The sequence below is a fragment of the Mus musculus genome, chromosome 4, assembly GCF_000001635.26.
Source record: "Mus musculus strain C57BL/6J chromosome 4, GRCm38.p6 C57BL/6J".
In the NCBI taxonomy this organism is placed as follows: domain Eukaryota; kingdom Metazoa; phylum Chordata; class Mammalia; order Rodentia; family Muridae; genus Mus; species Mus musculus.
The window spans coordinates 126,865,661-126,878,068 of NC_000070.6; the positions used below are offsets into that span (position 1 = coordinate 126,865,661).

Sequence of the window (12,408 nt, forward strand, 5' to 3'; positions counted from 1 at the left end):
TAAGTGTCAACCTACCTAATGAGCTCTGCTTCCCAGCCAGACTCTAACTCCTGCTCTTTCAAATATTCAACAATATTTGTTAAGCAACTATGTGCCAGGAGTTTTGTTTATACGCTAAACACTAGGCTTGTCCTGTAACATGTATGTTCCTGTTAAGCAACGAGGAGTCGTGTGACAAAAGTGACCATTTGTCACTGATATGTCCTCATCTGGAGTTGGCTTTCTCAGTAGAATGGATTAGGTATAGGGCTCATGAATCGAAGCATTTATACGGATGCGTCTCTCCTCTGGGGTACTAATACAGACTGAGTTCTTGCTCAAGTTCCCTGTACTTACGTATTCTAAGGAACAGCATCTGAGTTATCATTTGATAGGACAGGACTCTATGGGGCTGGGCTGTTAGACAGTGCATGGTGCAGGCACAGGAAGGAGGCTGCTGTGTCTCATCTGCCCATTCAGCAAACTAAACAGAACTCTGTATGTAGACATAAGAGCCCAAGCCACTTGTGTTTGTGCATGCGTGTGTGTGTGTGTGTGTGTGTGTGTGTGTGTGTGTGTGCGCACACATGCACACTCATTCATTCACAACGCCGTGTCAGGAAACAACTCTGTAGCACCAACCCTTTCCTTCCGAGTTTTACACGGGTTCCAGAGATCAAATTTAGGTTACAGGGTTAAGAAACAATCACTGTTACCTGCTGAGCCATTTTATTCTTGAGACAGGTTCTCTCACTGACCTGAAGTTTAGTCATACCCTAGCACTGGTTGGCCTGCAAGCTTCAGGGATCCACCCGTCTCAGCCCCTCAGTACTGAGGTAGGAGATATACATTATCACTGCTACAAGGGAGCTAGGGATCTTTTCTTCCCACCCCCACCCCCCGCTTTTTTTGTTTGTTTGTTTGTTTTTTGTTTTTTTGAGACAGGTGTAGTCCTGGAACTCACTCTGTAGACCAGGCTGGCCTCAAACTCAGAAATCCGCCTGCCTCTGCCTCCCGAGTGCTGGGATTAAAGGTGTGCCCCACCACTGCCAGATGGAGCTGGGGATCTTGATCTAGGCTGCAAGCATTTTAAGCACTGTCATCCACTGAGCCATAGCCTCATTCCATTTTTTAAAATGAAGTCTTTGTTTTTATTTTATGCCTGTGGGTGTTTTCCTTGATGTATGTCTGTGCACCACTTCATGCAGTGCCAGAGAGGCCAGAAGAAGGCATCAGATCCCACTGGAAGCAGAGTTCCAAGCAGCTGTTAAGCTGCATATGGGTGCTGGGAATAGAGGTCCTCTAAAACACTGAGCCTGCCAGGTACCTCCAAAGCCCATTGTTAAAGTCACTCTTAAACAAATGGTTTAGGACTCTTTTTCTCCAGCTATTAGTATTATTGCTTTAAAATAACTCCAGTTTCCTATATAGAAATGCCTTACAAGTTACTTAAAAACAAGTTGAACTTTTTATCAACATTGTCAAGTACTCAATCAAATGTGGAAATAACTGACTGCCTCTCACTCCTTTGCTAATATTATCTAAGAGGATAAAGCAAACCTTCAGGGGGAGAACCAGGTCTGCAACCCCGGCCCTCAGAAAGCCAAGGAGGATGTGTGGCTTCATGACTGAGGCTAGTTTGGGAAATACAACTGAATTCTAGGGCAGCCTGGGATACAGAGTGAGCTGTCTCAAAAAGCAAGAACCAAAACAAAACTATGAAGTGGATCACATAAGTACCACGCTATGGCCAGAGACAGACACCAGGGGAAAGGGCAAGATGATGGTAGTATTTCTAAAGCTAAAGGAGCAAGTGAAAACAAGCTAATATGTATGGTGCACACATACCAACTATTCAGAGTTTAGATTTAGAAAATTTAAGTCCTCACATTTCCACTATGTAATTTATTCTTAAAAGTAATAACGATTGGGAGAACTTAATATTGATGTAAATTAAGAGCGTCTTTGTGTGTATATATGCCATATGAGCATGATGGCATAGAGCTGTGACTGCAACTCTCAGAAAGGCTGACTTAAGAGGACTGAGGTCAAGGATAGCCTGAGCTACTATATAGTAAGGTTTTAAAAAAACCAAAACCGCTGGGTGGTGGTGGCGCACGCCTTTAATCCCAGCACTTGGGAAGCAGGCGGATTTCTGAGTTCAAGGCCAGCCTGGTCTACAGAGTTCCAGGACAGCCAGGGCTACACAGAGAAACCCTGTCTGGAAAAAAACAAAACAAACAAACAAACAAACAAAACCAAACATAAACCAAAAGTTTAATTTTTAGTTCTAGAATAGCAGGATTTTTCAGATACTGAAGACATGGAGTCATTTAGTCTCTTTCTGAAATACATGACCATAATCCACTTACTGAAGCTGCTACTACTGACCCAGGTCTACAGTACTAATAACGGCCTACTTTAGGTCGGCTTCTGAGTTATTTCAGAATTTTAGAACTGACTAAAAGATGCTAACCAAATCAAGATGCTCCTGTAAAAAACAAAAAGTCCAATAGATTAAAGCTAAGCATGTTTCTTTTAACTGTTAATTGTTGACTGATAGCTGGAAATAGTGAGCTTATCACCATGGTTACAGATTTAAATACTCTGGTAAGTTTTAAATGTAGATTATTTGGGAATCTACCCAACTAAATCGGGGGGTGGGGAGGGGGAAACACTACACAATATTTTTAAAAATTTTTATTTATTTATTATATATACAATGTTCTGTCTGCACGTATGCCTACACACCATAAGAGGGTACCAGATCTCATTACAGATGGTTGTGAGCTACCATGTGGTTGTTGGGATTTGAACTCAGGACCTCTGGAAGAGCAGACAGTGCTCTGAACCTCTGAACCATCTCGCCATCCCGGCACTATACAATTAAGTCAGCATTTCTAACTTAAGTTAATAAAATTAAAATGAACCAAAAAGTCTCCTATTTTGAGAGCTTGTAACATACTCAGAAACAGAAAAATATTAAAACGTTAAAGAAGTTTCAGTGTGCCCTCCATGACCTTCAGTGATAACCATCTTTGCACTTCAAACAGAAACCTCATCTACCAACAGCACACCTGGCTCTGACTCCGGCTTCTGTAAAGGCGGGAAGAACCTCAGGTACGTCATCTTGGTGCTGTACTTCAGAGTCCTGGTCCGGCGCATCACGTGGGCAAAGGACAGCTTCAAGTGCTCAGTAACATTCCTTAGTTGGAAGTATTTGGTATTGAAAAAAAGGAGGGTGTTTAACAGGACAATGGGCGAGTAAGCGCCCAGCTGTTTGCACTCCCACAGATGCTCTTCTTCAATGCGGGAGAACATGTAACCTAGACAGGGCGGAGAAGAACAAAGAGAGCCATGTAATCTCCACTTGTACAAGCGGAGCACAGTAAGGCGCTGACTGCTCTCCCACCTCTTCTCTATGCAGCAAACAGAAGCAGCACCAGGAAGAACAGCACTCCAACGGGACGGCCCAGCTCTACCCTGTACTCTTTTATCTTTCCCAAGAAGGCCACTTTCTCTCAACAATAAGGCTTATTTATAGATATTTGAATTCATGCAATTTTCATATCACAAAATATTTTTCTTTCAAGTTTCTAACCATTTAAAAATACGAAGATGGGGAAGTGAAAGGGAGGAGAGGAGGGAGATGGGATTAGGATGTAAATAAATAAATAATTAAAAACCTTTTTTTTTTTTAAAGCTCAGACTACAGAACCAGGACGAAGTCAGCTTTGGTCCATGGGAAATGAAGCAGCTACTGCCCAGACCATCACGCTTACCTTTTAGCAAGATGGACTCTCCCGCCCTCCCTCTCATTCCTAACTTGAACTAACAGTCCTATGCACCTCGGGACTAACTAGGATCTGTATTGAAAAGGTCAAGGTCTTAACAAACTGCCCTGCTCCTTGGAGAGGATTCTTCATGTCCCTCATTCAGGTCTAACCCAATGCTCTCTTTTTATCTTCTCTGTTGCTGCTTCTGTATTCTATTCTTGGAGATCATCCCTAAACATGACTTTATTACTTCCAAATATATGTTGCCAGCCTTCTCTCAAACAGTGTGTGGCTCAGAATGCTCCAAAGGTTCTCCAGAGCTCAAGAGAAGGGCACAGTCATGGCTATCGCCCTCACTTCTCCAGTCGCAGCCTGAGAGCTGGGGTGAACCACAGACTTTTCTAACAACATTGGTTAAAAATTCAACGATAAAACAAGCACAGATCACCAGCATTCTGAAAAGATCATCTGTGCATGGAACGCATCTGAGTTGATCCGTAGTGACCAGTATGTAGGTTCCATGATACTACCAGATAAAACATTCCTACAAATACAACAATAATTGAGTATGTTTTGAGTTGTATATTAGTCTCATACACTGTTGACAGTTGCATTTTACTAAAATGCTCAACAATAAATCTAAGATTTTCTCCTTAAAAGCTGAACTGTATTACATCAAAACAGATTATATTGCAATATATGAAATACTTTTAAAAAAATCAATTTATACAAGTATATCATAAAATAATTAAAAATAATACCCTTACCATTAGGAAGTATTGTAGGTTCCCATATTTTCAAGAGTTTGGTAAGTTCAATCATAAATCTGGAATAGGGCTCCGTAAAAATGTTATCTATTCTACCATTTTCAAATAGGTACTAAAAAATAAAAGAAAGAACACATACTGGTGTAAAGAAAGTTCAAGTTTAGAACACATCTAAGAAATGGTTTTGTCCCTTACATCTGCCTTTTCTACTCCTGTCTGCCCTGCACAGCTTCTAAGCACTGTACTGTAGGTTAAAACACAAGGGTTCAAGTCCAAGGCTTTTGCATGGATATTTGGCTCGGAATTTGCAAAATAAAGTTCTTTTTTTTAAAAAAAAAGAATATGGGTGGTACAGAATAAATACTAAAACCAAGAACTGGATGCAGATAAGAGCATTTACTGCTCTTGGGATGACCCAGACTCTACCCACAGAGCCCACAACCATCTGTACGCTAGTCCCAGAGGGTCCAAACCTCCTCCTCAATGGCTCATGAACAAATACAGAACACACATACAACAAATAGACAAACGAACTTCCTAAAAAAGAATTCTTTACTCCTTTGCTTCAATGCATACTTCAGAACTCTCCTCTCCTGATATGTACTATGTGTTTGCAATGTGCTCACAGAGCTTCTGTCTACCACACTACTTACACTAACGTTCTCCTGAAACAATGCAAACTCAAATTTAAGGGCTTGGGAGCACTGGGGTTGGAAGAGGCTCTAGAGACTTGGCTTAAGTGGTTAAGGCATTGACTGCTCTCCCAGAAGACCTGTGTTTGATTTCTAGCTCCCACATGGTGATTCACAACTGTTGATAACTCAAGATCCAAGAAACCCAACACATTTTATCTTCCCTGGGCGCCACACATGTACATGGGGTACAGGCATCTACGTAGGCAAAACATCTGGACATATAAAATTAAAATAATAAAATAAAATGAAAGCATATTAGGGGGTAGGAAGCTAGAGAGTTGGCCTTGCAGAGAACCTGTCACCCACACAGTGGCTAGTAGCTATAACTCCAATTCCAGGAATCTGACAGTCCTGTTTGGCCCTCACAGGCACTACATGCCCATGGTCCACAGTTACACATGCAAACAAAAAACCCGTATGTGGGACTGGAGAGATGATGGCTCAGAGGTTAAGAGTGCTGGCTACCCTTCCAGAGGTCCTGAGTCCAATTCCCAGCAACCACATGGTGGCTCACAACAACCTATAATGGGATCTGATTGTGCTCCTTTGACATGAAGATGTACATGCAGACAGGGTACTCACATACATAAAATAAATAAATCTTAAAAACAAACAAACAAAACTCATATGCATAAAATAAAAGTAAATAGATATTAAGAAGGAAAAAGAAACCTTACTTAGGACCTTCCAATCACAGCTTTCAACACTTGGAACAACATTTTGAATGATCCTTTTTTGGGGGTGAAGATGGGGTTTGGGAGAGACAAGGTCCCTCTATATAGCCCTGGCTATCCTAGAACTCAATATGTAGAATATATTGAGAACTCACAGAGTTCCATTTGCCTTTCAGTCCTAGGGTTAATGATGTGTACCAGTAATCCCAACCTGAAAGGGTCAACTATTAGCAAGACCACAGAATAAGAGATAGCCAGGTGGTGCTGGTGGAGTTCACATTTAATCCAAGCACTCAGGTGGAAGATGCAAGTGAATACATGTGAGTTCGAGGCCAGCCTGGTCCACAGAGTGAGTTCCAGGACAGCCAGGGCTATATAGTAAAACCATGTCTCAAAAAACCAACCAACCAACTAACCAAAAATCCAAAACCACCACCACAACAAAAAACAAAACAAACAAAAAAATGTTTGGATAATACACAGTTAAGCTGTATTGAGGGAGTTTATCATTTATAAGATATAAATCAATTAACAAATATAATAGTTACAGAATACGAGGTAGCATTTAGTTTTGTTTTTAAAGATTTCATGTGTCTGTACTTGTGTGCACATGTGAGTACAGATGTCTATGGAAGTCAAAAGGCATTGCTTCATATAGAGCTAGAGTCATAGGTGAATAAGTGCTAAGAACTGAACTCAGGCCCTCTGAAAGAGCAGAAAGCATTTGCTGAGTCTATAGCTTGAGCCTTCAGTACTGTAAAGTTATTATCTCACATCTATTACAGTATCTTTCATCTCTGGCTATGTATAAGCTGGAGAAAATTATTTTCATTTATATTTATCCTAGTTAATAACAACTATCCATCACTACAATATCCATTTGAATGAGGCCCTTTCAGAAGCAACTTATGATCTTACTTGCCTAATTCGCTTTGTTATTAGATAGTAGGTTTTTTTTTCTTTTTCTTTTTGCAGTATTAGGGATTAAACTCAGGCTGTGTACATGCAAGATCCAAATAAGCACTGACTACTGGACTCAACCCCTAGCCTCTGTTTTTGTCCTTTTAACAAAAAGTCATTTTCACAAGTTTAAAAAGCAGAAGGCAGACTTTAAAACTCAGCTAACAAAGCCAATTAATTACCAGTGAAATGTAGAAAATTTAGTCTTACCAAATACACATTTTAAAGTACACGGTTACATATGAAATGCATGGTTCTAAAGGTCTCCATCCTTGTGAGGAATGAGAGCTGAACGTCAGTCCTTGCCACTCCTATTCACCACTGTGTTGAAAGCCCTAACCACAACTATGCTGGCCAGAGAAAACTATAAACCCCTCCCAGAGGAAACCGAGTTGAGCATTCCCTCCCTCTCCTTTCATAGAACAGGCTCACACACATGCCCTTATGACATATAAACGGTCAGAGCCAACGTGGGAGCTCAGCAGGCTGTGGGAGCTAGACAACAAATCCTGTTACAACCCAAGGAGGAAGTTAAAAAACAAACAAACAAATGTCCATTTATAAAAACATCATAAAGATTAAAGTACTTGGGCGAGAGCCCGGCCCAGCAGTTAAGAGCATATACTGCTCTACAAAAGGACTGAGTTTGGTTTTGCCCCTCTACCTTGTGTCTGTGTGTGTGCATGCCACAAGGTAAATATTATTTTTATATATTATTTGAATGAGGCCTTTTCAGAAGCAACTTATGATCTTACTTGCCTAATTCGCTACTTGCCTAATATACCACAAGATATATATATATGTATGTATATATGTGTGTGTATATATATATATATATTTTTTTTTTTTTGGTTTTTTTGAGACAGGGTTTCTCTGTGTAGCCCTGGCTGTCCTGGAACTCACTCTGTAGACCAGGCTGGCCTCGAACTCAGAAATCCACCTGTCTCTGCCTCCCGAGTGCTGGGATTAAAGGCGGGCGCCACCACCAGCTCTATATTATTTTATATATGTTATTTTTAAAATATATATTTAAAGCGTACTTAATGTAACTTAACTATAGTAGTACAAATGGATCTAATCCTATACACTGCTGGCAAGGCAACAAACCCCTCTAGATCTAATAGGCGATCTCAAATATCACTGTAAGACTGAAGAGAGGGCTCAGCCCTCACTGCTCTTGCAGAGGATCCAAGGTCAATTCCCAGTACCCACATGGCCATTCACAACCACCTCAAACTCCGTCTTAGGATGCCCTGATCATCCTGAACATCCAGATCAGATGTCAATGTTGGGCGGTTTTCCTCATCTTTTATTTTGTTCTGAGAATCTAAGTTCAGGTTCTCATGCTCATACCGCAGGCACTTTCGTGACTGAGTCACCTCTCCAGCCTACTGTTAGTATTCTAAGTTCACTCCAACATTACCCACAACAACTGAATATGAAGTCAACCAGTGTGTGTTAAATCTGAATGTGAAACGTCCCACTTGTGTTTGGAAACATGGTCAGCAGCTGATGGGTTCTGCTTTGGGAGGTTGTAGAACACTCTGGGACGCGGCCTACCAAGCAGACCTTTGATGTTAGCAGCCTAGCTCAGCTTCTGGCCAGAGCTGTATAGTGGTCATGGTGAAAAGAAGCCCTAAGCTCCCACTACCACACCTTATCTATTACAGTGACTGCAGACTCTGAATGCCAATATAAACCTTCCTGCAAAGTTACTGCTGTCAGCTATGTTGTCATAGTGATAAGAAAAGTTAACTAATATAATGCGTATAAACAGATGAAACAAAAGGTGGTACCCATATATAATGCAATACTATCTGCCTTTAAAAGAATATGCAGTCATTTTAAGTAAAGAACATGGACAGGCTTGGAAAATACTATGCTAACTGAAATATGCTCAGTACAGAAAGACAAACACAAAATGGGTTCATTTTTGTGTCTTTCAAACTGTGGCTAGTCAGTTAGTTAGAAGCAAGACTATCTGGAGTGTTGTGACAGAGAAGGGGGATTTCAGGTGATAGTAATATGCTGTACATTTCAAAAGATGAAGAAACAGGCAAACCAGGAAGATGGCTCAGGAGGTAAAGGCACTAGTTGTCAAACTGATGACCTGAGTTCATCTACCAGGACTAGTACAGTAGGAGAGAACAGATCCCCACAAATTGTTCTCTGGTCTCTACAAAATGCACCATGGCACGCCTGCCCCAAAACAAATGAATAAATGTTCTTTTAAAACGTGGGAAAAGGCTGGGCGTGGTGGCGCACGCCTTTAATCCCAGCACTTGGGAGGCAGAGGCAAGAGGATTTCTGAGTTCAAGGCCAGCCTGGTCTACAAAGTGAGTTCCAGGACAGCCAGGGCTACACAGAGAAACCCTGTCTAGAAAAACCAAAACCAAACCAAAACAAAACAAAAAAAAGTGGGAAAAGAAAGAATTTTAACATTTGTACCATAAAAAAATTATAACGGCTCAATGAGATAGTTAAACATGATCTGCAATGTGAGTTTGTAGGTACTGCTATTAGGTGCTGTGAACTGAATCCAGGTCTACTGCAAGAACATCAACTGCTCTTAACTGCTGAACCATCTCTCCAGTTCCTTGTTAAGCACTTTGGTTTGGTGTGTTTTTGGTGTGTCTATGCCTCTGTCTGTCTATCCAAGAGAGAATGGGAATAGACTGATACTGCATTAATATATATTTTTTATGTTTCCCTGTTTTAAAAATAAATTTAGAGGACTGAGATGCTTTGTAAAGCATCTGCTATGCAAGCAATTCCTGAGGTTTGGTCCCTAGCAGCCCAGCAGGCTTGAAGCTAAATTATGTATACCAGGCTGGCCTCAAATTTCCCATTCTCCTTTCTGCTCTCTAGAAAAGGAAAGGAAAAGGAAAAGGAAAAGGAAAAGGAAAAGGAAAAGGAAAAGGAAAAGGAAAAAGGAAAAAGGGAAAAAGGGAAAAGGAAAGGAAAGGAAAGGAAAAAAAGAAAGAGACGAGAAAGGGAGGGGGAGAGGGGGGATAAGGAGAAAGAGAGAGATGATATCCTTCACTGAAAGAAACAAGTTGTACAGACCCTATTGTTCTAAATAAGAAATTAAGTGAAGCAGGGCTGGTGGGGGTTGGGGGTAGGGACAGGGTGGAAATAGTTTGGTGATAAAACACTTGCTGAACAAGCATAAGGACCCCAATTTGAATTCCCAGCACATCAGTCCAAGACAGGCATGGCCTGAAACCCTAGTACTGGAGTGTGGAGACCTGCAGACCCCTGGAATTTGATGATAAGTCACTTTTCAGATTGTGTGAGATCCCCTTTCTCAAGGGAATAAAACAGAGTAATACAGGGAGATACCTGACATCCAGGCCATGTATGTGCACCCTCACACATGTACACACGTGTACACACACATATCCCTCCCATTCTCTTTCAGATAGAAAGACAGAGGCATAGGTACACACATAGCAAAGCAAAAATAATTAACGAGGAGCTGAAGAGATGGTTCAGCAGTTAAACACAATTGATATTCTTGCAATAGACCTGGATTCAGTTCCCAGCACCTAATGGCAGCTCACGACTGTCTATAATTCCAGTTCCAGGGGATTTATCAGACCTCTTCTTCTGATCCCTATGGGAAAAAGGCAAGCAACATGTGCCTAGGAAGAAACTGAGGACCTATGGAAGAGCAATCAGGACTCTTAACTGCTAAGCCATCTCTCCAGTCTGCTAGCTACTTATTTTTGTCGTTTGTTTGTTTGTTTTTCGAGACAGGTCTGTGTAGAACTGACTGTCCTAGGGCTAGCTACATAGACAAGGTTGGTCTTGAATTCACAGAGATCCTCTTGCCTCTGCTTCTTGAGAGCTGGAATAATAGCTGTGTGCTACCCAACTTGGCACTTACTTTTGCAATTAAAAACAAAACAAATGAAAACACCTACCTTGTGTAAGAACAGTCAGATTAAAACCACCCAGAGACAATTACCATTGCATACATTTTAATTTCATGTTATAAATTCATACCAATGTCATTATATAGTAATACATATAATTTATACTTTTGTTTACTGAATGTGTCACTAGACATTACTTTTTTTAAATGGAGGCCTCACCATGTAGCCTAGGCTGTCCTTCAACCTGCAGTCATTCAGCATCATCCTCTTACGAAGGTGAGACTCCAGGCATATGCTACCATATCCACATTCTAATTTGTAAATAAACTTATGGGTTAAATGATAAGCTCAATTTTATGATTACCCTCTATTTACTTAACTCTCACACTTGGTGAGCACTAACAATATCCGGTAACTTACAAACGTGTCAGAACTTAGCTGTAATGGGTGATTTTTGATTTATGACAATGTAATTGCTCCCAAACTTGTAATCCTACTGACTCAGCATCTCTAATAAAAGAATTATAGGAGCATGAACCAAACCTTTCCTAGCCATAAACAAATGTTGAAGAGATACTGAATAAAAAATTTCTAAATAAAAATTAGGAAAAAGAGGAGAAAACACTCCTAAATCCTATGCTCAAATTGCTGTAGAAAGCATGCATTGCCTCTAGCTGCTGAAACTCTTGTAGCACTCTTATGAACAATTGATTGTTGCAAATGTTAAGTATTCACATATCTATTATTTTATTTTGTACTTCAAAATTGCAAATAAAGCATTTATTCATGCAGACGGTCAGTCGTATCTAGGTAGACTATTTACACGTTTTTTGTTTGTTTGGTTGGTTGGTTTGGTTTTTCGAGACAAGGTTTCTCTGTGTAGCCCTGGGTGTCCTGGAGCTCACTTTGTAGACCAGGCTGGTCTTGAACTCAGAATCCACCTGCCTCTGCCTCCCAAGTGCTGGGATTAAAGGCGTGTGCCACCACTGCCCGGCTATTGACACGTTTTTTTGTTTGTTTACCTGTAAAATACATGACCCCCATGTCTCTTATTCTACCAACATTCTCAGTTTCATTTAGGAAGGGCTATATGTTCAGACTTTAAATTGGAGCAGTTCACCCAAAATAAAAAAAGTTTATAACAAAACTAAATGACAATATACATTCATTTTCAATTTAATTCATTAATTATCTCAGATGATGAAACCAATCAAATGTGTAAGTTATTGAAATTGGTACCTGCTGAATTCCAAGGCACAGGTATAAGATACTGTCTGGGTCATACTTTTCACCATTTGGTCTCCGCACCTCTTGGATAAACTGGCATAAGCCCAAACTCAACTCAGAAAAAGTGCAGGACAGAATATCTTCCTTCAGTTTCACAGAGCGGGCTGTGGAAAGGGAGAAAACACATCTGAAACATTAACTTTAAAAAACAGTGTATAACTACTATTTACTGAATCAACACAAGCACTAGTGTGCCCAACACTGTATTGGGTCACAAAGACACTGTAAATAGGAAAGCACACCTGTAACCTGTGTTCTCAAGATGCTGAAGCAGGAGGATTCTGAGGTCTAGGCTAGCCTGGGCTACAAAGAAAAACCTTGTGCCGAATTAAAAAAACCAATCAAAGAACAGATCCTGTTTTACCAGTAGACAAATAAAGATGGTTTACTGC

At 40.6% G+C, this 12,408-nt stretch overlaps 2 protein-coding genes across 7 annotated transcripts in view; one reads left to right on the forward strand and one right to left on the reverse strand.

Annotated features, from left to right (window-relative positions):
* Positions 1-4,034, forward strand: part of AU040320 (expressed sequence AU040320) — a 116,148-nt gene extending 112,114 nt beyond the window's left edge. For both annotated transcript variants that reach the window (NM_001035525.1, NM_001035526.1), the window contains exons 23-24: positions 3,033-3,099; positions 3,683-4,034. In NM_001035525.1, coding sequence (NP_001030602.1) covers positions 3,033-3,099; positions 3,683-3,731 — 116 coding nt within the window. In that variant the 3' untranslated portion in view covers positions 3,732-4,034. The remainder of the gene's footprint in view (positions 1-3,032; positions 3,100-3,682) is intronic.
* The window catches only part of Zmym4 (zinc finger, MYM-type 4), a 107,559-nt gene that overhangs the window by 3,842 nt on the left and 91,309 nt on the right, over positions 1-12,408 (reverse strand). For all 5 annotated transcript variants that reach the window (NM_001357201.2, NM_001379530.1, NM_001114399.2 and 2 more), the window contains 3 exons: positions 11,969-12,120; positions 4,523-4,634; positions 3,057-3,305 (listed from right to left, as the gene is read on the reverse strand). In NM_001357201.2, coding sequence (NP_001344130.1) covers positions 3,057-3,305; positions 4,523-4,634; positions 11,969-12,120 — 513 coding nt within the window. The remainder of the gene's footprint in view (positions 1-3,056; positions 3,306-4,522; positions 4,635-11,968; positions 12,121-12,408) is intronic.